The sequence below is a fragment of the Strigops habroptila genome, chromosome 1 (genome assembly GCF_004027225.2).
Source record: "Strigops habroptila isolate Jane chromosome 1, bStrHab1.2.pri, whole genome shotgun sequence".
In the NCBI taxonomy this organism is placed as follows: domain Eukaryota; kingdom Metazoa; phylum Chordata; class Aves; order Psittaciformes; family Psittacidae; genus Strigops; species Strigops habroptila.
The window spans coordinates 2,834,280-2,862,056 of record NC_044277.2 but is presented as its reverse complement, the minus strand read 5'-3'; the positions used below and the strand labels follow the sequence as shown (position 1 = coordinate 2,862,056).

The following is a 27,777-nucleotide window of genomic DNA, read 5'->3' as shown; positions in this document are numbered from 1 at the left end:
CTTTATCTATCATCTTGCCACTTGACAAGTGTGAGAAGAGAACTGTACATACCCATTTCATTTCTAAATGACAAAGAAAAGAGGGTCAGCAGTCTTGAATGAGAGAAGATCACAATACTAAAATATTCAACATTTAATTAATTGTATATTAAAAAAGGAAGAGGAGGTGATAACTCTGTGACTGTATAGCCTGGTTATCCACATAAAGTGATCTCTTCTTATTCTTATATATGTTACCTGCTTTTTCAAGACAGAGAAGGAGGAAACCTTAGAATCACAGAATGGTTTGGGTTGGAAAGGACCTTAAAGCTCATCCAGTTCCAACCCCCTGACATGGGCAGGGACACCTCACACTAGACCATGTCACCCAAGGCTGTGTCCAACCTGGCCTTGAACACTGCCAGGGATGGAGCATTCACCACTTCTCTGGGCACCCTGTGCCAGCTCCTCAGCACCCTCACAGTAAAGAACTTCTGCCTTATATCCAACCTGAACTTCCCCTGTTTCAGTTTGAACCCATCACCCCTTGTCCTATCGCTACAGTCCCTGATGAAAAGGATTGATTCTCAGTGGCAGAAGACACTGTTGCAGCAGGATCAGGCACTGTAACTGCTCCATTGACTGCAAAAATGTGTTCCTTAAATGAGAGCTGCTGAACATGGGTTTAGACAAATAAAAGACCCAAATCCCTTTTTTTTGTGTTCTCATTTCATCTCCTTCCATGCCTTAATTCATGTGTCTGGCAGACAGACACTCCTCACACCAACACACAAGATACTTGGAAATGAAACACAAACTTGTTATTATATATAGCTAATAACACGTTTTACATATTTATGTAAGGATGTCTATATGGTGTACATAGACACTTCAGTATATACTTACACAATTTAACTATAGTTATACACTTGGAAAAATCAGTTCAATGCCAAAATAATGCTTGTTGGTTACGCTGCTTGAGCAGAAAGAAACTGAGCCCCAGTGGCTTCATGAAAGTAGGATGAAATACAGCTGACATTTCCTTGGCTATGACTAATAAGCACTAAACAGTGTATATGACGTATACTTGGAGCAGTTCTCTCTAAGGCAATGGCCACAGCTTTGTGAGTGTGACTGGGATTATTGGGTGGCAACATCATACCCCATATCCCAAATTCACCTGGCTCAGTGTGCAAATGAGCTTAGATTTGGGCAGAGATGTGATCCAAAAGCCCACATCCGCCTATACAGAAGAAACAGCAGCTTTTAGAAGAGCATCTTCCATGTTTTCTTCTTTTTATTTTTCATTTTTTATTCCTTATCACCCTGTTTTTCCTCCCTCATCTTCTTTTCCTATGGAGAAAACTGCTATGGCGCATAAAATGCCAGAGGCAGCAGTGTTCTTGCTGTAAAAACAGATGCTTTTTTAATTGTCCATCTCTCAGGCATAATTGGTTGAATGAAGACATACATAAACTAGACTGCAGCGCATGTGTCAAGGGACGGAGCTTTCCTTGGCTCTACCAGCCTAAGAAATGCAGCATTTTAGCTGGATCCACTCAAATTCACTTTGCAGTGCCATAATCAGTGTGGTGTGGTCCTGCTAATGTAGTCACCTTTACCCTGTGACCCAGCTTTCTCTTTTATGGCTTGTTAGCAGCATGGGCACTCAGGCATAGCCAAGAAAAGGAAGAGATTGATATGGAGCTACGGCACAGCAGCCATCCGTGGTAAGGGAGCACCAGCATCTACTCGCCCACTTAAATCTAACATTTCTTGTCCTATTCCAATCATATCTATACAGGAGGAAAAGGTTATTCCTTTTTCTGGTCATTTCCTCATTGCTGGAAACCTTTTCTTTTGTCATCCCATCCAACTTTGGATTTAAACCTCAATGCAAAGAACCTGCACTCCCAGCTCTATGTGAAATCATATTCAATAAAGAATATTAACAAACAGAATGCTGGTTAAAAAAGGACTACAAAATATGTATTCTTTATAAAAAAACTTGGTTTGCTCTTTGGCTGAAGTTTCCATACAAGATTCCTTCCCATCTTTGTGATGAATTCACTGTAACACGTTACAAATTCACTTGGCTTATTTTGTCCATCTGCAAAATGGAGAAATAAAACCAGGACCTGGATTTTCAGCATTTCTACAGAGGCTTTTAAAATGTCTGTTGCTATAGAACTGTGAAACCTCTCTTACAAATGAGCCTGAAATATTATCAGCATTCCAAAACATAATTACAAAAGAAATAAAAAGAGAAATCACTGGTTTTCCCTGTGTCCTTTACAACCTTTAAACCTAGACTTGTAATTGAAGTGCAAACTGACCTTTATCAACTGTAGAGCATCGCTAAAAGACATTATTCTACAGGGCTTGGGGGAATTTGCCATGTTCAGCAATTCAATAATCTTACTTCCTTTCATTTCTGTTCTCCAGACAATGTGGCATCGCTAGATTTTCTCTCTACTGCAGAAGCAAATCAAGCAGGAGAAGCTGAGGAGCTTTATCAGCACTATCATCTAAATCCTCCTATCAACTCACTGCTGTAACCTGCTTTTTGGCAAATAACTCAGCTGTTTTGCCCACCTTCTCAAACACCTCAGCAGCTAATACTAATCCATATTAAATCCCATTTGCAATCTGCTACCTCGGATGGTTAAATGGTCTACATACAGAAATGATCCATCAGGACCAGTTGGACTGTCTGAGATGATTTTATCTCCAGCCTTGCCATACAATAACATATCTGCAATCATGTTTAGTACCATAAACACACAACTAAAATGTGAGGCATCAGAGTTTGTTACTGGGTAATTATATGGAAAGGAAACAAGTGCATTTAGAGCTTCACATGGGAGAAACACTGTAATCCTGCACATGAGCAGGAAGCCCTCGAGGTACTGATTTCATGAACCTCTTTCAGTTCTTGGGAGTCTATCCACAGACATTAGTTTTAACAGTGCCTAACCCATATCAGCATTGCTCTCTGCTAATACAACCCCAGCATCTCCTGGTTCAGCTGAGTTTGCAGTGTCCTAGAATCATTTAGGTTTGAACTGTCAGAGAATCATTTAGGTTGGAAAAGACCCTTCAGATGATCAAGTCCTACCCTTAACCTGGCACTGCCAAATCCACCACTAAACCATGTCCCTAAGTGCCATGGCTACACGACTTTTAAATCCCTGCAGGGACGGTGACCACCACTGCCCCAGGCAGCCTGTTCCAATGTTTGACAACTCTTCTGGGGAAGGAATCGTTCCTAATCTCCATCTAAACCTCCCCTGGCACAATCTGAGGCCATCTCCTCTTGTCCTATTGCTTGTTACCTGAGAGAAGAGACCGACCCCACCTCACTACAACCTCCTTTCAGGCAGTTGTACAGAGCGATAAGGTCCCCCCTGAGCCTTCTCTTCTTCAGACTAAACCCCCCAGGTCCCTCAGCCGTTCCTCATCACACTTGTGCTCCAGGCCCTGCACCAGCTCCGTTGCCCTTCTCTGGCCCCGCTCCAGCCCCTCAATGTCTCTCTTGTAGTGAGGGACCCAGAACTGAACACAGGATTCAGGGTGCAGAATCTACATCTGCAGCGCAAGCCTATCTTTCTGCTCTCATCTTCTTCCTTCCACCAGGGACAAGTTCATCTAAATGAGTGACAATGATTTACCTCCTCCCATCCCACAGGCAGCATCATTTGTGTTGATCATACAAACACAACCTGTATCGCTCCTTGTCTTTTATATCTTTGCTTACTCATCTCAACCAGCTTCCTCTGAAGTCCTGCATAAACCCATGCTCAAAAAGGCATGTAGAAGTAGCATCTTGGCTCAAGGGTGGTATAAGCTTACTAGACAACACAGATCAGATACATGCTAATTTTAGCCATACCCAGGATTTTTCAGTTTGCACCTTTTAGGAGTCAGCACCCGAAACAAAAGCTGCTTCTCTTTCTTCTCCTTCTATGTTTGTGTTTCTCCCCCATCCCAGGTTTTACCTCTGAGAAACATGACTGGATTCCAGCCACAATCACCTCCTCTCAAGGCAACAGATTTCTCCATTTTTCACCCAAAAGGGAGGATATTACCATTTTTAACACCATCTAAAAGGGTGTTAGACAAGACTCTGGTGCTCAGGGTTACCATTTCCTGAAGCTTAAGAGAAAGAAAAGGAAAAATACAGTTGAAACAAAACACTTCTTCAATGCTGTACCTTTTCAATGCTTTAACAAGTTTGCTTTCTTTGTCTGCACCTTTCCTAAAGTGGTTGTTGCTATGGGACCAAGTGGCACATCACTCATGGGATTCAAACACTCAAAATTCATTGAACTATTTACTGTGGTGAAGTGCAGGGGGTCACATGTACAGTCTTAATCTTCTGAACTTATTTAATGTATTAATATTATAGAATAATGGAATGGTTTGATTTGGAAAGGACCTTAAGAGCATCCAGTTCCAATCCCCTGCCATAGGCAGGGACACCTCACACTAGACCATGTCACCCAAGGCTCTGTCCAGCCTGGCCTTGAACACTGCCAGGGATGGAGCATTCACCACTTCTCTGGGCAACCTGTGCCAGTGCCTCACCACCCTCATAGTAAAGAACTTCTTCCTTAGATCTAACCTGAACCTTCCCTGTTTCAGTTTAAACTCATCACCCCTTGTCCTATCACTACAGTCCCCGACGAAGAGTCCCTCCCCAGCATCCTTGTAGGCCTCCTTCAGATACTGGAAGGCTGCTCTGAGGTCTACACGTGGCTTCTCTTCTTCCCCCACTTCCTTTTTCTCCTCTTTTAAAGGAGGATGAAAATTCCTCCTCAACTAAGTTAATCCCTAAGGACCTCTACTGGAAAACTAAGATTTATTTTTTCCCCTTCATTTTCCTAAATCTGGAAAGAAAACTACCATTTTGTGACATTGCAATTTGGGAAAGAAGCATGACACTACTTGCTCATTATTCTGCAAGACTGAACTCATAATGATCACAAGCAAGCTCTCCATGTACAAAATGCATCTGTGTTTTGTGAACAGAGAGAGGATATAAGGAGAGAGCAATATCAAACGTCCTGGTAAAGATGTATAATCCCCTTGAGGTTTTAACTTCTACCAAATAAAACATGCATGTTTGTCAAACACTTGACCTTCAGCTTTGTTATTCAAGAGGAGCCCATGGACCCATGGCTGATCAAAAGCATCTTCTGGAATACATTTGTTAAGTCACATGCTGAATTCCAAAAGCTGTGACATTACTAACAACCAGCCAATGCTGCATTAAAATTAACATTTCTTTAAAGCAACTTCAGCTTCACTTTGCTTTTCTTTGTCATTTTCATCTGGCATCAATCACTTCTTTTCCTCCAAGAAATTTTCCCAAAGAGCATCCTCATCTGCCTCTTCTAGTTCCACTTCAAACAAGATAGAACAAGAGATTTAAACCCAATCCCCTATGAGATTTCCTTCTGATCTCCCATTACTGCTCTGTGGAAGTGTGACTTGCCAAAAACCATCTCCTTACTCAGTGGAAAACATCTGATGTCCACACAAATTGCCCAAAGATTTGATTAACCTCTGGTGGTTCCTCCTGTAAGGGGAAGATGGATGGGCTTTATTATAGGTCTTTATTATAGGTCCTGATTGACCACAATGCAAAAGGAATCATCTATTAGAGCACTGCAGTGAGAAAATGCAGTGCTATTAGCAAGCCAGAGTGACTTCTCCAGCAAGTAATGGCTCGGCAGATCCTTGTACTCTTCTCCAAGACTGGATTCTACTTTTTCCCTTTCATTTTTCCCCCTCAAACCCAGAAACCCTTCCAGAGGATGCTAATTGCTTCCACAGAGAGCCTGCAGGAACACGACTGAACGCATCAGCTGAAGCCAGAGATCACAACAAATGTCATTCCCATTGATGGGACTGCTGCTCCTGGCTTTATGACTGGCATAAGACTCAGGGAATAAATGAGACCCTCTACAAAGCTAATATTCCAATAGATATCAGCATATTTGGATTAGCATGTCAGACCCCTGAAGGACTCCATGGCAGAATAGCCCTGACAACCATGCACTCCATGCCTGCATACATGAATTATTAAACAAACTTCATCCCACAGGTCCCTGCAGTCAATCAATACGAACTGCATCACTGAGTGTGTAACTGTGGGCACAAAAACTTACCATAAACATGGAGCCAACCTCTAGGAAATTTGGGGGTTTTTTGATCCAAACACCATTGCAAAACTTGTACTTATAAATCCAGAGGCAAGTCAATGCACTCAGGATCCCAAGTCATCAGATAAACATCCTGCCCATGGATATTCATTGAATCATAGAATCATAGAATGGTTTGGGTTGGAAAGGACCTTAAGATCATCCAGTTCCAACCCCCTGACATGGGCAGGGACACTTCACACTAGACCATGTCACCCAAGGCTCTGTCCAACCTGGCCTTGAACACTGCCAAGGAGGGAGCATTTACCACTTTTTGGGTAACCTGTTCCAGTGCCTCGCCACCCTCACGGTAAATGACTTCTTCCTTAGATCCAACCTGAACTTCCCTTGTTTTAGTTTAAACCCATCACTCCTTGTCCTATCACTACAGGCTCTATTATTTGCCCTCTGCTGCTTATGCTATCAGAATGTGAACTCATCTTTCACTATCTCTAATACTGCAGGAGAAAAGAGGCAAAGTATTTGAAGTTGGTTTGTTTCTGAAGCTGAGGATGGATTTTGCTCTACTGACTCAAAATGCCAATCTGTAACGTAGTCAAACACTACACTTCATAAGAATGGCAAAAGAAGTAAATCCAAAATTCAAAACCTAATGTTTTGGGTTAGGACAAGGGGTGATGGGTTCAAACTGAAACAGGGAAAGTTTGGGTTAGGTATAAGGAAGAAGTTCTTCCCTGTGATGGTAGTGAGGGACTGGCACAGGTTGCCCAGAGAAGTGGTAAATGCCCCATCGCTGGCAGTGTTCAAGGCCAGGTTGGACAGAGCCTTTGGCAACATGGTCTAGTGTGACGTGTCCCTGCCCATGGCAGGGGGTTGGAACTGGATGACCTTGAGGTCCTTTCCAACCCTATGATTCTATGATTCTATGGTGGTCAAAAGACGAGAAGGGAGGGAGAGGTTTATTCTCTTTATTTATTTCTCCTGCTGCCACCCATAAAACAAAAACTAAACCAACATCAGTGTGTGTTCAGCATTTCCCAGTTAAACATCTTAGAATAAATAGATGAAAAAACCAAGCGTGACAGTATTTTTACACATTGCAATATCCAGCTACACTTCTGGTAGCATAACACTTTCTAGCTACAAATTGAGAGCTTGTTGGGTGCAGCTGGCTTCCAAAATGGGAAGCACTTTGCACCTGAGGCACCAAATCAAAAGGGGTGCATGGGGTGTGGAGTAGGCTTATTCTTACTATATCTAGTCACTGGAAGAAGACAACAGTCATCTCTCTGTTTACCCAGATCTGTGCTTTGAATGGCATAAAAAGCATAGGATGTTACTTCAGATGATGTTTCGTTGGAATGAATGTGCAAGGACCTGTGCTCATGCTGTGGTAACCGACTTCTGTTCCTCACCTCCCCTGAGGATGCTACAGCCATGGTGTCTAACCAGCTGGACCGAAAGCTGATGGGCAAATCTGCAAACTGGAGACAGGAACAATGATATGCAGGAAGGCTGAGGCTCCCATGCAACTCATTTTTCGCTTTCAGAGACACCAGCAGTGAGTGGGCTCTCATGGTCATAGAATCATAGAATCATAGAATGGTTCGGGTTGGAAAGGACCTTAAGATCATCCAGTTCCAACTCCCTGACATGGGCAGGGACACCTCACACTAGACCATGCCACGCAAGGCTCTGTCCAACCTGGTCTTGAACACTGCCAGGGATAGAGCATTTACCACTTCTCTGGGCAACCTATGCCAGCGCCTCACCACCCTCACAGTGAAGAACTTCTTTCCTATATCTAACCTGAATTTGTTGTTTCCTTGACTCACCATGACACCAAGGAGAGATCAGAAACCAAGCTGAGACATGAAAGCATGAAATAATGACACAAGAAGCAGTGGCAAAAGAGACCATCAAGAGGAGATAGTTAGTTACCCCCGAGATGGCATCTTTCCTTGTCCCTAGGCTTGCATCTCCCGGAGCATCCATCACTTGCCACAGATGACTAATCATTGCTCCATTACTTCATGGCTTAAAATTCACAGTCTACATCCAAAGGCTATCTCAACATGGGAAGATGCTATTGCTTTGGCCAAGGTTTCTGGCCATCTCAGACCTCTGGCAAGGGTGATTTGGGATGAAAACAACACATAGAAAAACTTCTGTGACAGACTGATTTGTAGCGACCATTAGAAACTGTTCAGGCATGTGAAGGAATACTCCAAGGACCCCTCTAAGCAGGGAAGGTGGTCAAAAGCAGCTGAATTTATCATCATTGGAGAGTTCTGCTCTTCATCACCAGCTTTTGTAATTTATCACTGAGATGTTACGTATGCGGAGCTTGGGGATTCTTAAGGGTGAGATCTGTCACATAAATACAGTTATTAATGCAGCAAGTGTATTCTACAGTTAAATGCAAATGTTGCAATCTGGCAACCCATTTTTACTGCCAAACCTAGAAGGTTTTTCATGTCAGAAATTGATGCCAGCAGCGATAAATGGAGGATAGATAAAGTTAATCCAACCGCTTGGAGTTGAGCAGGGAAGGTATTACTTTGAAGGGTTTAAAATATTAACAGAATCAAACATATTTATGGAAATCTTTTATTTTTTTTCCTAAAGCTTATACAAGCAGGATAACAAAACCATACAGAATATTATTAAATCCCACCCGTAATTAAACATGCTGACTCTTAAAAGCTTCTGTCTGATTTACTTTAAAAAACATCTTCTTTCAGTAAATTATGACTTTAAAATATCTGCTCTAAATGAATCTGCATTTGAAAGGAATGAAAATCTTTTTAACAGAAGTATTTTACAAAATATATGTATTTTTTTAAGCTCCAACTTATTGAATATAAGGGTAAGATACGAAAGGAAAAGGGAAAAAACCACATAACTGATAAAATGAGCTAAGAGAAAAGCCTTTATTGTTTTATGTTAGTTCTAATAAGCTAAGGGGAATGGATTTACCCACCTCCCCAGCAGGTTGGTAAGGATCTTAGCCATGAAGACAACTACTCACCCTGGAGCACACACAGAGCTTTGGGTATGTCCAAAGATCATTTCAGTCTAGCTAAGCTACAAATGACCCCACAACTCATAAGAAAGCCAAGGGTTACTATCCTTCTTACTGTAATATCAATTAGGTGGGAAGAAACTGAGTTGTCTTAATCATCAACCCTGAAGGTAAGCTACCACTGGTAATTCTCTCATCTGATACAGGACACGTAGTGTGGCTTGAGTTGCCCTTATGTGCCAACACGCCTAATGCTGTTATTTCAGAAGTGAATGAATCATAGAATCACAGAATGGTTTGGGTTGGAAGGGACCTTCAAAGCTCATCTAGTCCAACCCCCTGCAATGAGCAGACACATATTCAACTAGATCAGGTTGCCAGTCCTGTGCCAAAACAGCCACACATATGTGTCTCAGACACCCTGGGGCATGTCAATAGCCACAATAGTGGTAAATGCTCCATCCCTGGCAGTGTTCAAGGCCAGGCTGGACAGAGCCTTGGGTGACACTGTCTAGTGTGAGGCGTCCCTGTCTATGGCAGGGGGTTGGAACTGGATGATCTTAAGGTCCTTTCCAACCCAAACCATTCTATAATTCTATGATTGCTGTATCAATTCAATCAAAAATCAGTTTTATTTTCTCACACTGTACAGATGTAGAGCTGAGCCCTCTCTTAGTTGCAGAGAAAAACCCTATTCATTTCAACAATAAAATAATGCCAGTGGGAGAGGGGAGGTGGAACCTAAATTTGGGCTTTTCTTCACATCAGAAGAATCACAAAATCATAGAATCAAGTAGGTTGAAAAAGACCTTTAAGACCATCAAGTCCAACCATTACCCCAGCACTGCCAAGGCCACCACTAAAGCATATCACTGAGGGCCTCATCTACACGGTTTGTGAACACTTCCAGAAAGAAATCAACACATTCTGCAATATGGACACACTAAAAATCTCACCAGTGATACCCCCCCCCCTAAAATATCCTTATAACTCCTCCCTAAATAGGCAAATTCTTCTGATAGTGATTGGTAAAGGATCCAAAAATGCCACAAAGTGAAGACTCATGGACTACATCCCAGACAATACACTCCTCACAATGATGAGCAATGCAGGAAGGCTGGTTTGTAATGCATGGATTGCTGCTTTGGCCAACCAGCCTCCACAGAAAGGGCATCAAGGACCCTTCACACCACTAAAAGCTCAACCTCATGGCTTTGAGGTACACATCAAAGCTACTTGCAACCTGCACAAACACCTTTCTTTTATGAGGTCGCAATAAGACTGGGTCAGGCTGTGAAAAAATGCAAGACTTACTTATAAAAATGCTGTTTTAACATTTTTTTTAGCTTAAATTTTGTTCTCAGGAAAAAGAAAAGTCTGGTGGTGCATAGGGAAGCCTTATTCTCATGGTTACACTTAAAATAGGATGCCTCTGGACCCAAGCTTCTGTGTTCAGCTGGGCACAAGCATCCTTCATCCCAATGTGGTGGGTCAGTAATGAATAACTGGGCAAGACTGATGCAGGGAAGCGTATCTTACTACTCGGAGAGCATTGTCCAGGTTACAGGGATGCTTTCATTTCCACCCTCTTTTCTGAGGGTGTTGGGAGACAAACCAGACATACCCACCCACAAGAATGGTTTTCACTGTCTCTTGGAAACGGTGCTTTATCTGGGCGTTTAATTGTATTTGCCTAAATTAAAAGCTAGCTGCCTTCAGCGCCTAATGTCAGGAAAAACCCTCATCCTACACCCTCTGGCTAAGGAGGCAGATAAATGCTTTGGGAGCTTGGATTATTTAAAGGTCAGGAAAAGAAACAATCAGTCGATTTGTCCTGCAACATATCAGTACTTAGCAAGCTGTTTGTAGCCAAGCATCGCTGGAGAAAGCTGTCAGCATTGCCTGCTGGGCCTAGCTCCTCACCCCAGCTCTATGCATCTTTTGCTCCCATTCCCTCCCCGACTAATCCAGGCTCAGCTGCATTCAGCGGACTCCATCTAGAGCTTCTTATAAGCATTTATGTCTCATTTGCCAGGACATCCAGCTCCAAGCACGTAGCACACAGGTATTTGTGCTGGCTCTAGGAAGAGCTTGGACCAAGATTATTCACTGTTGGGTCTCATCTATATCCTACTCGCACATTAACAGCCAAGTCCATCTCTCTGACTAGAGCTCCATTTGGGATGAACTCTCCCAGATTCTCTTGCCACAGACAGTCCTTATTCTGAACAACACAGCTATCAAAGGGAGAGAAACCATTGCAGAATAGGGAATAGCCCAATTTGACAGTAAGAAGCCTGCCGTGATCTGATGCACTTATAAGTCCTGTGCTTAAGAAGCAGAAAGTCTCCATGAACTTGAAAAGGAGTCAGACAACTTCGGGTTTGTTCTGTTTTAGCAGGACCCTGCAGCTAGGTAAGCAAATACTTTTGCAGCATACAGACTATGATAGCGAAATGTCCTATGCGTCAGGACCATCATTCCCCATGAATCCCTGTTTCCAACTATTCTTCCTTCTCCTCACTTGCCTAACAGTCTCATTTTAGGCAGTGATAGTCACCTAGTTCGTATCAGTGTAGAAAGTGTGGCAATTTTACTATTATATACCCACAAACACTATCATTTTCCTAATAGCCAAGGCTATGAAACTACCAAATGTTCCCTCATGTTCCCCAACCAAGTTAGAGGATGTTCAAGGAGAAACATGCATCAGTCTTTGAAGGAAAGGGGTCAAATGGCAAAGGAAGAAGATTAAGCCATGATTTGCAGCCGGGGAAGCAGAAAACATTGCCCCAAAGGTCTCACCTGAAGAGCTGACCCTCTGCTTGCTCCTGAACATAGAGATGTATGCAGCACTGCCAGCTCTCGTGATTCATGGCATGCTGTTTTTTGCTGGTGCAGCTCTCACGAGAGACAAGCAGAGATGCTTGCAGAGCATTCAAGGCTGCTTGCAAGCATCAGGCGATGAAATAGGGGAAGACACGAAGGACACATCAGAGTTAGGACAGGATGAAAGAATGGGAGGATTGAGGGGACAACACCGCTGGTCCTCCTCTGCTTGGCACCCTGTTCGGTTTGGAGATGCAAAGAGCTACAGGGGAGAAATCAGAAGAGACTTTCTACTAGAGCATGAGGAAAGGGGATGAACAAGGAGGGTGGAAGGAGACAGTTGCAGGGATTCTGGAGCAGGGAAGCACGGTTAACATAAAAATAAGCTGCATTTAGCTATCCAGACAATTAATGATAATTCCCAGATCAAAAATAATGATTGCAATTAGTGAATTATGCATCTATTTATGTGACTGCTCAGGAAAGAAGAAAATTATCCAGCCATGTTTTTTGGAGTGCTCTGAAAAGTCAAGGAATTGATTCTTAAATAAGAATAGGAGTGCAACACTATTGCTGTTCTGTGTGATAGAAAGGCTTTCCTGGGTTAAGGATCTCCAGCTGTAACTAAGGTGGTTAATGCTACCAATAGTTTTGTACATGTAAACATCTTTTGTGATTACATCCATCTCCACAGACTGACTCTTCAGTCTTGCAGCCTCTCCAATGTCCTAAATTTAGTTCCAACTCTTCTGACTATTATTACTATTACTATTTTTAATCCTCAAGTTTGCACAACAGAGTATATGTGAATTAAGGCAGACCTCATACACTGATGAAAGCGATGGGAGAGAAGGAGAGAGACTGCAAACCAGCATGAGAGTTTCTATTGCACTGAGAAGGTCAGTCAAGTCCATCAGGCGAATTACAGTGTCTAAAGCCAATATAAAGGAACAGAAATCAAATTCTCCCCTTTGTTCGCAGCCAAATCTCAGCAGGAACTGCAGCCACACACACGAAACCAGAGCCACATCTTAAGAACTTGATTTCTGCATGCAAGCTGCATGAAGGGAAGCAGCTTTAATAAATGGTGCTACATTTGGAAAAGCCATTTCAATTCTCTAATTAGTATGTGTACAATGAAAACTAACTGTGCGTGTTCATGTATACACGTATCTAGAAGAGAGAGCTTAATGAACTGTATCTATTGCAAGTGAAGCTGAAGTTTCATTTTCTCTATGTTGTGCCGTGTGATGCAGGTTTCAACACCACAACACACTTCTCCACCTATAAAATATCTTACTGCTCCTTCTCTCTTCTTTTTTCTCTTGGGTTAATGGTCTTTGGCAAAGTGTAATGGGGAGGGGGAGAAAAAAGCTACACGACCTTTTTAGCAGGGATTGTAGTGATAGGACAAGGGGTGATGGATTCAAACTGAAACAGGGAAAGTTCACATTGGATATAAGGAAGAAGTTCTTCCCTGTGAGGGTGGTGAGGCACTGGAACAGGCTGCCCAGAGAAGTGGTAAATGCCCCATCCCTGGCAGTGTTCAAGGCCAGGTTGGACAGAGCCTTGGGCTACATGGTCTAGTGTGAGGCGTCCCTGCCCATGGCAGGGGGTTGGAACTGGATGATCTTAAGGTCCTTTCCAACCTAAACTATTCTATGATTCTACAATTCTATAAATATCTGTCATGGTTTAACCCCAACTAAGCACCACACGGCTACTTGCTCACTCCTGCCCTATGGGATAGGGGAGAGAATCAGAAGGGTAAAAGTGAGGAAACTCATGCACTGAGACAGTTTTATAAGCAAAGCAAAAACCACGCACACAAGCAAAGCAAAGCAAGAAATTCATTCACTACTTGCCATGGTCAGGCAGGGGTTCAGCCATCTCCAAGACAGGCTCCATTATGCATAACGGCGACTTGGGAAGACAAACACCATCACTCTGAACTCACCCCCTTTCCTTCTTCTTGCCCCAGCTTTATATGCTGAGCATGACCTCATAAAGAATGGAATATCCTTTGGGTCAGTTGGGGTCAGCTCCCGACTCCTTGTGCAACCCCAGCCTACTCGCTGGTGGTGTGAGGAGCAGGAAAGGTCTTGACTGTGTAAGCACTGCTCAGCGATATCAAACCCATCCCCATGTTATCAACACTGCTTCCAGCACTAATCCAAACCACAGCCTGATACAAGCTACTACGAAGACAATTAATGACCCCTACCAAAACCAGCACAGCATCCTACTCTGATTTCACATTAAAAACAAATACCCCCCCCAGTGACAAAAAACAATGACCAACTAAAACCAGCAACACATACAGAGCCACACAAAACCTTCTTTCACTGTGGCCCATCATTTTCTGTTATCTACCTACCATTCTCTGTCACCTGAAACCAGCACAAGCAAAGCTGGATACGATCAATGCACATCCTACCATCATTAATCATTGACAGAAAGGCCAAAAAGATGTCCAGTTATAAAAGAAGGAGAGAAGATAGGGTGAGGATAGATGAGGAAAAGAGTGAAAAGGCTGGGACAAAGAGAGATCTGCAATAATTCAAAAGAAACTCACAGTCCATCCTGCAGCTCTTGAGTGTCGTTTGAGGTCCCCAGAGATCGAAGGCTTCTTTCCAGAGAGGTCACTGTCAAAAGCAGAGAAAGAGAAGATAAAGAAGTAGTACACTTTTGCAGAGAAAATAATACTGCATTTTTGTTCAGCTGTTTGGCATTTAATTTTAGTTTTTAAATGATACAATGAAGTAGTATTTGGACAAGTAACTCATGACACAAAGGGGACAACATCTAGCAATGGCTGTTACCCCAAAATAGATAATCTGAGTCCCTTAGATGCGTAAATGGTGAATCCATGAGATGATGGGATATGATTCCCATCATCTCATGGATGGGATACGACTCCTTGTTAACAGCATGAAAAACCTCCATCACTCTATTCCTCCATAATGGCTTTAAACTAGAAGAGGGTAGATTTAGATTAGATCTAAGGAAGTTCTTCCCTGTGAGGGTGCTGAGGTGCTGGCACAGGGTGCCCAGAGAAGCTGTGGCTGCCCCATCCCTGGCAGTGTTCAAGGCCAGGTTGGACACAGGGGCTTGGAGCAACCTGCTCTAGTGGAAGGTGTCCCTGGCCGTGGTAGGGGGTTGGAACTGGGTGAGCTTTAAGCTCCCTTCCAACCCAAACCAGCCTGATTCTAATAACAGATTGTAGTGTATGGTTTGGTGTTTCAGTACGATAAAGCCTCAAGGAACTGTCTATAACTGAGCTAGTAATTATTATCCTTTGCTGGATGGATAATGTTTTAAAGAATAAATTGCAAGTTTTCACTAATAACCATTTGCTTCTCCAGGAGAACAGCATTGATCCTGCAGAGATCTCACAGACATTGTAATTCACTCTCTTCCTCCCTCTGCAATCCTAACAAATCAATCCCTCGTGCAATCTATACACTGTCTGTTTCAAAGGGAAAACTTTGCATCATCTAAAAATACTCCTGGGCACATCAGCCCTTCAGAACAAAGCAGAGTGTGGTCCTTGGAGAAGGGACAACAAGTCAGTATAGAGAAAGCACTTACATAGACACTGAAACTCTAAAAACATGTTAATGCCATGTGCAACTCCACAGGGGAAAACAGCAGCTACAGCATCAAGGCACCTTTTTAACCTGAATTGCAAAGTTGGGATAATTCAAAGTGAAAGCTACTCTGCCAGCATCTTCCTCCTAATAAAGATGAGGTTGATGGAAGAAAGATCTTAGACAGTTCTCTGCAAAACTACCACAGACCTTTGATACTGCTTTGAGAAGACTGGAGAAGGAAGCAGTCTGCCTATTGCACAAACCTGTTCAAGGCTTCACACCATTTCACAGCGAGGCAAATCTAAGGGCTTTCACATTTGTTAAACAGTTTGGAAAGCACACATAAAGGGAAAAGAATCTGAGACAGGAATGCAAAGAGACCTGCATGGCAGGAATGCAAGAATGCACTTGTAAGTCAGGTGAGAAAGTTAGTCAAGTTTAAGACCCTATCCTAAAACTTTACCTAATATTCTAATCCGAGCATAATATTTACACACTTACATAAAGTTCAGTTATCTGAAAAGAACAAGGTATGCATTCTGGAACAGTCAAAGGCTGGCATTTATATGGCTTTTACCTGGGAAATAGTAGGACTGAGACTTCAACTTGAGTTTCCTGGGTCTTGAGAAGACTGATCTATTTTGGGGTAAATCTAACTTGCTTTGACCAAGAATCGCTCTATCAAAATCTGTGTAGTTCCTGTGCTAGGTGTGGAATATCCCCCTCAAGTTACCAGTTCTGACCATGTAAGCAGTAACTCTACCAACAGAGCAAGATGCAAAGCTGTGCTGGAGAGATGCTGTGAAGCCACTGTTAAAAGACTCATTTTAAAAGCCTCATACACTTAATTTTTCAAAGGCATATGTTGTTCCTCCAGGATGAGGCACATTCAGAGAGATCACTGCTGTTGCAGTTGCACTGATTTACATAAACCAAGAGTTTGGTACCAGTCATCTATGCCACTGCAATCCTTAAAATCAATAGGGGAGTACAAACCTCTTATGGATGGCAGCGGAGACTTAATCACACCTGAGGGCTGCTGAGAAACCCTCTGCTCAGCCTCTCACATCAAGGTAATGGGACTGCACATGGCATCAACCTGTCACGGGGAGTCATTAATGAGCAAGGAACAGGAATTAGAGAGGGAACAGACCCATTAGAGCACTCAGGTTCTGCATCCGGCCAGAACAGGTCTGATTCCTGTAGTATATCCTTCACTGATCAGCCCTTTAGAGAAGATGCACCAAACCAACCTCTTTACGACTGTGATTTATTTTACCTATTTATGAGGCATTCACTGAGAGGCAGCTCAAAGCTTTACACTGATGCAAAACCTTCATAAAAGTAAGTAGGAAAAAAGCCATCAATAAGACACATTCATCCAGTATTTCAGCTTCTTTTTGTGTGTTTTGGGGTTGTTTTTTTTCTCCCTGAAAGGAAAAAGCAACTAAACAAAAAACCCACCAAACTTAAGACTTGCATAAGTCAAAGCACTATTCTTGTGCTCAAAGGAACAGCTCCCAAAGAATCAGGGAAAGAAAGAAGATACAAAGAATAAGAATGATCTCCCTATATCCAGGGCACTTTCATATGAGATGGCATAAACGCAAAGCCTGTAAGTTCACGACCTGGCAGGAAAGTGATCCAGTAGCACATAGAATCATAGAATCATAGAATAGTTTGGGTTTGAAAGGACCTTAAGATCACCCAGTTCCAACCTCCTGCCACAGGCAAGGACACCTTCCACTAGACCATGTCGCCCAAGACTCTGTCCAGCCTGGCCTTGAACACTGCCAGGGATGGAGCATTTACCACTTCCCTGGGCACCCTGTGCCAGTGCCTCACCACCCTCACAGGAAAGAAGTTCTGCCTTATATCTAACCCTGTTTCAGTTTGAACCCATCACCCCTTGTCTTACCACTACAGTCCCAGACAAGGAATCCCTCCCCAGAATCTTTATAGGCCCCCTTCAGACACTGGAAGCTGCTCTGAGGTCTCCACACAGCTTCTCTTCTCCAGGCTGAACAGCCCCAACTTTCTCAGCCTGTCTCCATACAGGAGGTGCTCCAGCCCCTGCTCATCCTCGTGGCCCTCCTCTGGACTTGCTCCAACAGCTCCATGTCCTTTTTATGTTGAGGACACCAGAACTGTACGCAGTACTCCAAGTGAGGTCTCACAAGAGCAGAGTAGAGGGGCAGGATCACCTCCTTTGACCTGCTGGTCATGCTTCTTTTGGTGCAGCCCAGGATACGGTTGGCTTTCTGGGCTGCAAGCGCACACTGAAGCGGCTCATGTTAAGCTTCTCGTCAACAAACACCCCCAAGTCCTTTTCTGCAGGGCTGCTCTGAACCTCTTCTCTGCCCAACCTGTAGCTATAAAACAGTATCAACTGTCCTGGCTATGATTTTTATTCAACACATGAGGAAGATTTCCATTTTCATAGCAGGAAAATAGAGCAGGAGGTATGTATGTGAGATCAGTCATACAGAGCTATAAAGATCCCCCTGGGTCAGGAGGCAAGTCCTGGACTGCACAAGAAGAATTTAAATCACCCCAAAGGCTTAGACTTCTGTAGAGAGAGTAAGGAGAGCAAAGAGGAACAAAGCATGCAGTGTTTATTACTACTATAGAGATACTCAATAAAAACCAACAGTGTTTTAAAATCCCAGTACAAAGTTGACTTCTTGCTTCATTAAAAATAGTCATTACTGAAAGACAGAAAATATATAGCTGAGACTGCCCACAACTTGGCATTTTGGGACTCTAACCAACAGAAACCATGACAGAGGGGTTGGAACTAGATGATCTTAAAGTCCCTTCCAACCCTAACTATTCTATGATTCTATGGGGAGCTTGTGACATCTCTAGCATCCCAAGAGGGAGAAAAGCATTTCAAGTGTGTGATTTGACCTCCAAACACAACTAGGGGAACCTAGAAAACCCCGAAGAGGCTGGTGCAAGGCAGGAAAAGAAGGAAAGGAGGAGCTGTGATTGGATTAATGCAACCCTGTGGGATGTTCAACACACCATGCCCAGCACAAGAGGAGTACAAACCATCATCTGGTGAGCATCTGCAATGCAGCCACTCAGCCGCGTGTGTGGTGATACTCATAACAACAGCATTGACTTTAGCTACATGCTCTGAGAAAGAGCTTGCTGAGTTTCCTGATGAGACCATATGGTACAGCTGTAGAGGGCAGAAAGGATCATGGGCATCCTTTCCCATTTTAGAACCCTACAAAGTTCTTTACCTAACGTGGATTAGCTCTTCCCATCAGCAGTACACTCAGTATTCATCTGCTGAAAAGCTGTACCCACTTCTGGGGTAACGGCTATGAAAAAGCCACACAGAAACTGAATGAATCTGACCTTAGCAGATGAAAAATAATATGGGTGGTGAACTGAGCAACAACAGTTGAGTATCTTATGGGCATTTCTTCAATGTAAAAGCACTTTAAAAAGCATTATACATTCATAGATTCATAGATTTTAAAGGCCAGAGAGAGCAATTCTGATTATCCCATCAGATTTCCTACCATAAAATTTGGTCCCATCCCTCCTACGTCAAGACTGTAGCTGGGCTAAAGAATATCTTATACAAAGACATTCAAATCTTGATTTAAAGGTTGGAAGCCATGCCAAATCCATCATGTCCCCACAATAAGGAGTTCTAATGGCTAGTTATCTTCATACAGAAGGATTGAATTTGTCTAGCTTTGACTCCTATCTCCTGATCTCGTTATGCGTGAGAATGTTAGATTAATGAGCCCTATGCTATCTATTTGATGCCTTTCTTCCCAGAGAGGTACTTACATACCATGATCAAGTCCTCTTAGATGTCTGAAACAGAAGTTCAGATGGCATGCATTTGAAAGTCTCATTTTCAGACTTCAAACAGTTGTCACAGCTCTTCTCTGTACCCTCTCCAATTTTGCAAGATAGTTTTAAGTACCGACATTGTCATTACCTGCTTCACAGAGCACTCAATGCTGGCAACCCTTAACAGAAAGCACTTCATCGCACACTCTATACCATCTCGAGAGGAGAAACAAAGGCCCCCCGAAATTGCTCAAAATGTAATTGAATGGATTAATGGAATTCTAATGAGGAATAAAAATAGAAATTGGATCGTAGCATTTCGAAAGGATGCACCAAGGTTTCCTCAGGATAAACTCCATGACAGCAGGAGTTGTGATTCCAGCACAGAGATGCATCAAGTCATCCCTAACCTGGCTAGTTTGGATATTAATAGCACACATAGATTTGCAAACAGTTTGTAAAACTTCACATTGAGCCTTTGGTTTGGTAGCAGAAGTGCCACTACCATTCATCACTACCATTTTCAAAGTAAAACTATTAGTGCTGGAGCAACCAGCTATCTGCTAATACAGGTATTCCTGTGTGTTATAATAGGGCTATACACCCATGTGTAAGCCAAGTACTAATGATCACAGTTGGGAGGTTCAAGCTGCCACAGTGGCCACAAAACCAGAGGTTTCTGAGGGAAAAGGACTTGGGGATCCTGGTCGTCATCACACTGAACATGAGCAGCTATATGCCCTTGCTGCAAAGAGGGCAAATGGTTTCCTGGGCTGCACTAGGCAGAGCATTGCCAAGAGGTCAAGAGAGGTGATCCTTCCCATCTACTCAACACTGGTGAGGCCACATATGGAGTCCTGTGCCCAGTTCTGGGCTCCTGAGTATGAGAGACATGGACATACATACTGGAGACAGTCCGGGAAATAGCCACAAAGATGATTAAGGGTCTGGAGCATCTCTGTGAAGAAAGGTTGAGAGGACTGGGACTCTTCAGCCTGGTAAAGAAAAGGCTGAAGGGGGGCGGATCTTGTCATTGAATCATAGAATGGTTTGGGTTGGAAAGGACCTTAAGATCATCCAGTTCCAACCAATAATGACAGAAATAAAGAGGCACTAAGATCCTTTCCCTACACCTAAGCCAGGCCTCTCTGTCACCCAATCCCTACAGACACCAAGCAGAACAGACAGGGAAGCTGTCCAGATAATTCAGAAGCAATTTCAAGGTTCACCATAAAATCAGCACCCGATAATTTTAGATCCTTGTCTGACAGTTGTGTATTTTAGAACTGGGATAGAATGCCATGAGCTATCATTCAGCAATGTTAGTTTATATCCATCAACAAAATACATCCAACCCAACAGAGCTGATGAGCCAGAGCATGTCTCCAAAGGAGGGAAGCACACAGTTCAGGGAGACATGAGCAGGAATAGCATCTCTGCTCCATCTACAGAGCGAAGAATAACAGAAGAGCTTTGGTGTTGATGTTTTTATAAGGGAGATAGATGCTTTGCAAGCTCATGTGACAGGCTCTGAATGCTGTAGTGCTGCAACACATTAGGAAACGAGTCTGGCTGGTTCCACCTTTCTGCGCTCTAACTCCCTATTGTAACAGATGACACAATTAAAAATAGAAAAGGATGTGGTCTCACCAAGGATTCAAATAGATCTGTGCCTGTTTAATGGAACATATGGTGGAATATTTTTACATCGTACAAAAAAACGGGGTATTGGACATGTGCTGGTGCTCGTGAGATGCAGCAGCAGCGAAACCGCATTAATATTTGCTCCCTGACAACAGGAGCTGCCGTACACTGTGTACATGCACATGAGTCATCAGCAGGACAGCACACAATTGACTAGGAAACCTTTCATTATACGCACCATTGGAGTTGATTCGGAAGACGTTGGCTGAAGTCTCTTGAAAAAGTTCCTGTAGTTCACTGGGATCAATCTGGGTAGCTGTGAAGACAAAAAGAGAGAAGATGTATTAATACTGGAGAACACCCATCACTTTGAAAGGGGCTTCCGTCCCTACTGATCCTTTGCAGGGGGGTGCACGTTCCTCCTCGCTGCAGAAGTTTAGCCCTAGTATGTGGACGCAGCCTTACACAGTGTCTCATCATGCAACTTGCACTGGACAGGCAAATACATACTCCAGGACCATCAGGATAGTAGAGCTGCTGCTGCAGCACAGCAGATAGAGCCTATATGGATTGAGACAGCATTCGTAGGAATTATTAGCAATTAGGATAGAAACAATTTCTGCTCATTTATCAACTTGGAGTATCAGAGCCCACAAATGAATGAGAAACCACAAACACAACAGCATGGTTAACCATTGTTTTCCAGAGTAAAAAGGCATACGAGTAGGTTCTGCCTTCAAAAAACAGAAGAAAGCAGTGACCAGAGTGCAACTGCTCCATGGACTCAAAGGTTTTGGGTCCTCCATGCATTCATCTTCCAGCCCCTAAGAGAGGTTTTCCTTCTCCCTATTTCTTCCTGATAGCCCAACTGCAAGGAGCAATGAGCCAGTGTCAAGAATTACTATAGCCACTGCTCAGAAGGCTTCTCTGTTACATTCCCAAGATCTTACTTTGGCCAAGGTGCCCAAATCTGCTCTACAAAGAAAACACTGAAGTGAGGATTTGCATGTTTGGGGAGTTTGAGGTTTGGGGGGTATAGGGTTATTTTGCTAGTTTCATTTCCCAACTTTAAACCCCCTGAAACTCTCCTGAGCTCCTCCACAGCTCCATCATCCCCAGAGAAGCAGCAACATGAGGTTGGACTGGGCTATATTACAGAGGAAGGATACATCTCTTAAGCTTTAAACAGGCATTTGGGTTTTGATGGGCAACAGTCACCAGAAAAAGCACTCTCTGATACAGATCTCTTTGGCGTCAGCCTTATGGCAGCAGCTTTACCCATGGTTTAGCCCTATTCTGCCTCCCATCTGGATCATCTTTTACAGGTTTCCCAGAAGCTGCTCTACCTGAAACATTGGTCAAGTCCAAAAGCACCAAAGGGTTTGTCCACTCAACACACTACACAGTAGCTACGATTCATATATTCAAGTCAGTAGACTGCAACTATGACATATTCTGCATCCCTCAAACAGATTTCCCTGGTTAAATGTGTAAGTGTAAAGTATTGCAGCTGGGTAAACACAATCCAAGAGTGCAGCAGAGATTGGGATCTACTTGGCTAGGGAAAAGCTCTATGGAAAGGGACCTTGGTGTGTGGTGGACAACAGGCTCAGTATAAGTGAGCAGTGAGCAGTTACAGCAAAACAAGCCAATACAATGCTGGGGAACATCAATAAGGGCATCACCACAGAGATAAAGATGTCATTTACTCTATTTAACGCTTGTCAGACCACATTTGGAATACTGTGTTCAGTTTTGGACCTCAGATGTGGACAGGCTGGAGAGGGTCCAGAGAAGGGCCACGAAGATGATCGAAGGACTGGGAAGTTGTATGAGGAAAGGCTGAAAGAACTGAGTTTGTTCAGCTTTGAGAAAAGAAGGCTCAGGGGAAACCTTATCACCATGTTCCAGTATTTAAAGAGTGGCTACAAAGAAGATGGAGACTCCCTTTTTACAAGGAGTCACATGGAAAAGACAAGGGGTGATGGGCACAAGTTACTCCTGGGAAGATTCCAGTTGGACACAAGAGGAAACTTTTCACAATGAGAACAATCAGCCATTGGAATAATCTCCCCAGGGAAGTTTCGGACTCCCCAGTGTTGGACACTACTAAGATTCATCTGGACAGGGTGCTGTGACATCTAACCTGGGTCATGCTTTGCCTAGAAAGGTTGGACCAGATGATCTTTAAGGTCCCTTCCAACCTGATATTCTATGATTCTATGAAGCTGTTAAAACACCAAGCACCCAACCTGCATTTGGAAAAGCTTAAAGTCAGCAATGGAGCATGGCAAAAACCATGAACACTGAACAAAGCAAGAAGCCCACTAGATGCACTGCTCAGGTTAGTCCTCAGGATGCATCTCCCAGCGCTTGAGGACAAGCTCCACATCCCAAAAGCACCGTCAGGGGATTTTCCACTGCTTCTCACACATCTCACCCCCAGCAGCACTCACATGAGACAATCTGGCCCTGGAACAGCCGTAAATAAAGTCTTGGATCAGTCTGTCAGGTTGACACAAATCCAGGGCATTAAATAGTGTTTAATCCAAATGCACAGGGGATCATTGCTAGAGATTTTCCCACTCTTCTCTTCCTGCAGTTCCTCCTAAATCAGCTGTCCCCGACACTCCTTTCCTTTGCTTTATCTATGAGGCTATATAACACAAGAAATTAGCTTGGGCTTACTTGTCCCCCTGGAATTGCACTTGTTACTAATAAGATCCAGCTTTCATTAAATCACTGACAAAAGAGCAGCCCAGGATAAGATTTTTAGAGCTTTACAGACTGTGCTGACCCCAGTTTGGCAGGTTTTCCTTGAATTTTCAGTGCACCAACACACTTTTAGTAATATGGGAGGATGGGAGGCCAGGACACGGCTTCAGCTTGGCTAAATTTCTCAGCATGTGCTGAGAGCAGTGGTGCATATATTTTGTGATACAGGTTTTTTGAATGGGTAGGGGGTTTTAGAGGACAGAGAAGGGTTTATTTATCTCTTTATTTCCTTTATTTCTTTAGCAATACTGAATTTAGCCTGGTCCATTGACCCTGAGCCCATACACACTTTAGTACTTTGATGAACGAAGCCTCAGATGAACCATGATGCAGCCGAACAAAGACTTAGAAACTCCTTCAAGTCTTCAATTGTAAGCACCCAACTAGGATCAGCATTGCATTAAACCCCCCAAATAATAGGGACTGCAGACTTCAGCATGTTCACACATGGGCATGATCCTGCAGATTCACAGCATCAAGCAGGTGTCATTTAAAACGCCAAAATCACCTCAAAAGCAAAGATGAAATATCCCAAATTTTGCAAAGGGTAGGAAAAAACCCACCAATTTCATTGCATGGACTATGCATGGCTGCAATTTGAAGTCCCTGCAACACCATGAGAAAGAAACACCAAGCAACACTGTGTGTCCAGAGTTGGTCCATAAAGTAAAAAGCTACCCAGAAATTCAGATGCTAATTTGTGAGGGTGAGATTTATCCAACCTCCCCTGTGCGGCCATGGGGAGACCCATCTGCTCACCCTGTATGGTATCTCCCTAATGGAAAAGAGCTAAAACACAACACAGCAATGTGTGAAGATCATACACTGAAGGTATACAAATACTTAACTTTTTAAGCCAGAGCATATCTGTTTTAGTCAAATGCAAGAGGACTGTGAGATATCATAGAATCATATAATAGTTAGGGTTGGAAAGGACCTTAAGATCATCCAGTTCCAACCCCCTGCCATGGGCAGGGACACCTCACACTGGGCCATGTTGCCCAAAGCTCTGTCCAACCTGGCCTTGAACACTGCCAGGGATGGAGCATTTACCACTTCTCTGAGCAACCTGTTCCAGTGCCTCAGCACCCCCAGAGTGAACAGCTTCTTCCTTATATCTAACCTGAACTTCCCCTCTTTCAGTTTGAACCCGTCACCCCTTGTCCTATCACTACAGTCCCTCTCCAGCATCCTTATAGGCCCCCTTCAAAGGCTTGAAATCTCAATCCATAAATACCCAACAGAAAGCTCTGTATCACCCCCACACCTCAAACAAGTGAAAATTACATGAAAAAACAAAGATAGATGCAGGGTTTGTCCAGAACTTTCAAACTGTTTGAAAATGCAACGCCTGGAGAACGGTTTATAGGAGAAAACTGCATTGAATTGAATGAGGCTTGCAGCTTCCTGCCCCTGGACTTTAATTTCACGTTATAGCCTATTGCTGGTTCTGGTTTTGTTTTTTGTTCTAGAAAAGCAAAGCAAAGAGTTACAAGGAGTTTTAACTGCTCCAATTTCAAGCTTCAACACATCAAGCAGCGCTGTTGTAACTATTCATGGAGGATTCAGTTCAAGCAGACAAGTAAAACAATTTAAAAACAGCAGCAGAAAGCAAAGCAGAAATGCATCTGTAGTGCCAAGCGAAGTGAAGACACACTGCGACTGCACAGGGAAGTGAATGTGAAGCACATTTGCGTCTGATAAAACATTAAACATCTCTGACTACATCAAGTGATGCTGAAATATTATGATTCCCAAGAAGGAACATGAGGTTGCTGATATCCAGCAAATCCTTTGCATGCCCCAACACTAATAGAGTTCTGGACCGCAGCTGGGTAAAGATGACTGTCACTTACACTATGGGTCCTGAGAGCTGTGAAGGTTTTGCAGTGGAGTATGTTACAGAATCCTATGTGCAAATTGTTTCTCCTTTGCTTCCTCAACGGGACACTTCCAAAGCCATTTTTACAGTTTTCATTTATTTTCCTCATTTGCAGAATCCCCTTGGCAGGAGACAGGACAACCCAACTGCTACCAGCTCAACCTTCTCCACTAGCAAATAGTGATGATGTGTTGTATTTATTGCAATTGCTACAACAGCAGCAGCTAACACTGACTTTTCTGATATTGTCTTCATTAATTCTTCTTTCTTTTGACTTGAAAGCTGTACAGACACCCGGGTATGTGCAACGAATGTAAAGCATAAGCTTATCAGTACATGATTTTCTAAAGCAAAGTGTGTTCACACACGCTCTGGCCAACTGCAATGGGAGAGCTTAGCTGCAAATGTGGTCTTAAGGAACTATGCAACTTTAGTGTGGTGAGTTGACACTGCCATGTCCACCACTAAAACCTATCCCCAAGTGCCACATCTTAAAGTTCTTTAAATGTCTCCAGGGATGGTGACTCCACCACTTCCCCAGGCAGCCCGTTCCGATGTTTGACAACCCTTTTGGTGAAGATGTTTTTCCTCATATCAAATCAACACGTCCCTTGGCACAACTTGAGGCCGTTTCCTCTTGTCTTATCACTTCTTACCCGGGAGAAGAGACTAACACACACCTTGTTACAACCTCCTTTCGGGTAGCTGTAGAGAGTGGTTGATAACCGTATGAGCCTTACACCTGATTTTTGCAACCATTAGTCCAGTGTTTTCCATGCTTCAGTGCAATTCCAATCTCTAATTCATCACACCTCTGCCTATGGGAGACACTCTGGTTGAGGACTGGCCAGTGGACTGATGTGGTATCAGTGCTTGGAGCAAAATATAACCTGTGAACTCGTGGTCTGCTGCCCCCCATCCTGCTCAGGATGGAGAAGATCCTGTTGATGCATGTGGGCACCCCTGGGGCTCTCAAGGCGCTGTGACAGGCATTAGCTCCAACCACCACCGACAACAGGGGAAGGAGGAATCTGAGCAAGCTGGCAAGCAGAAATGCCTTTCAGTTCCTCTTCAAGACGAAATGTAAATGCAAAGCCTGAGCAGGCTTATAAGGTCTTCTCTCTAGTGATCTGGATATAATTAATGTCCAAAGGGAATAGCTAAAGGTCTAGGACAACATGCATGGTAAAGGTATCTACAGGAACATCCTTTCACTTAATGTTAATGAAAACTGCCTGTGTTCCCCCTGTTAATCTTCCTTGCCTATTAATTATTTCACACTAATTTGAATCTCCTAATGGCTTTTCTGCAGCCAGGTGAAGTCAATTCCCCCCGTGAACTCAATTTTGCAGCAAACCCAAAATACCTCAAGTTGCAGAAATGAAGAGGTGAGAATTACAGTAACTCCAGTAAAAAGGAAAAGGAGGAAAACCAGGACGAGCATTCAATCTTTCTACTTACAATACTTAATGTGGCTGTAGCAAAGCAGCTCAACACCTCGAACTGTAACGCTTTTATCCCCAGTGCACCACAAAGAGCTATGTCTGTGTTCTGTACGAGACAGTCACAGATTTCCCACATCTGCATCTTTGCCCCTTTGAAAGCTTTAATGGAAGTTATAACACCATCCTTTGCTGAGGAAATTTCCAGCAGAAAGTTACTTGGAATCGAAACTCTTTTATACCATGAAACTCTTGCAAGGAGTAAAGTTGAGGTAAGGAAGCAACCTGCTTACTATGGCTTCAAACCATCCACCCCAAATCCTCAGTTGAACTCTACCAGTAAGGATTAAGCACAACTGCACTCTGCTCTGTAGCTTGATCCCTTCACAACCCAGCTGAATGGGTAAGTTCTCACCCATCAAGAACCTTGTTCTGTTCTCAGGTCCAATGGAGCCATTGCAAAGCATCAATTTCCCCCTTGAAGGCTTTTCATAGCGTTGACCTATGCAATCCAAGTGTCTATTGAAGACTACAATCCACAAGAGCCATATGCCTCTGGCACTGGGAAATGAACTCAAGGGAGAGAAAAACATTGATTTCTGGCTGCTGGATGAGGAATAAG

The 27,777-nt window shown here is 43.3% G+C and overlaps 1 protein-coding gene across 6 annotated transcripts in view; it reads right to left on the bottom strand.

Annotated features, from left to right (window-relative positions):
• Window positions 1-27,777, bottom strand: part of TSNARE1 (t-SNARE domain containing 1) — a 490,869-nt gene that overhangs the window by 299,077 nt on the left and 164,015 nt on the right. For all 6 annotated transcript variants that reach the window (XM_030512211.2, XM_030512231.2, XM_030512202.1 and 3 more), the window contains exons 4-5: window positions 21,295-21,372; window positions 14,576-14,645 (exon numbers count right to left, since the gene is read on the bottom strand). In XM_030512211.2, coding sequence (XP_030368071.1) covers window positions 14,576-14,645; window positions 21,295-21,372 — 148 coding nt within the window. The remainder of the gene's footprint in view (window positions 1-14,575; window positions 14,646-21,294; window positions 21,373-27,777) is intronic.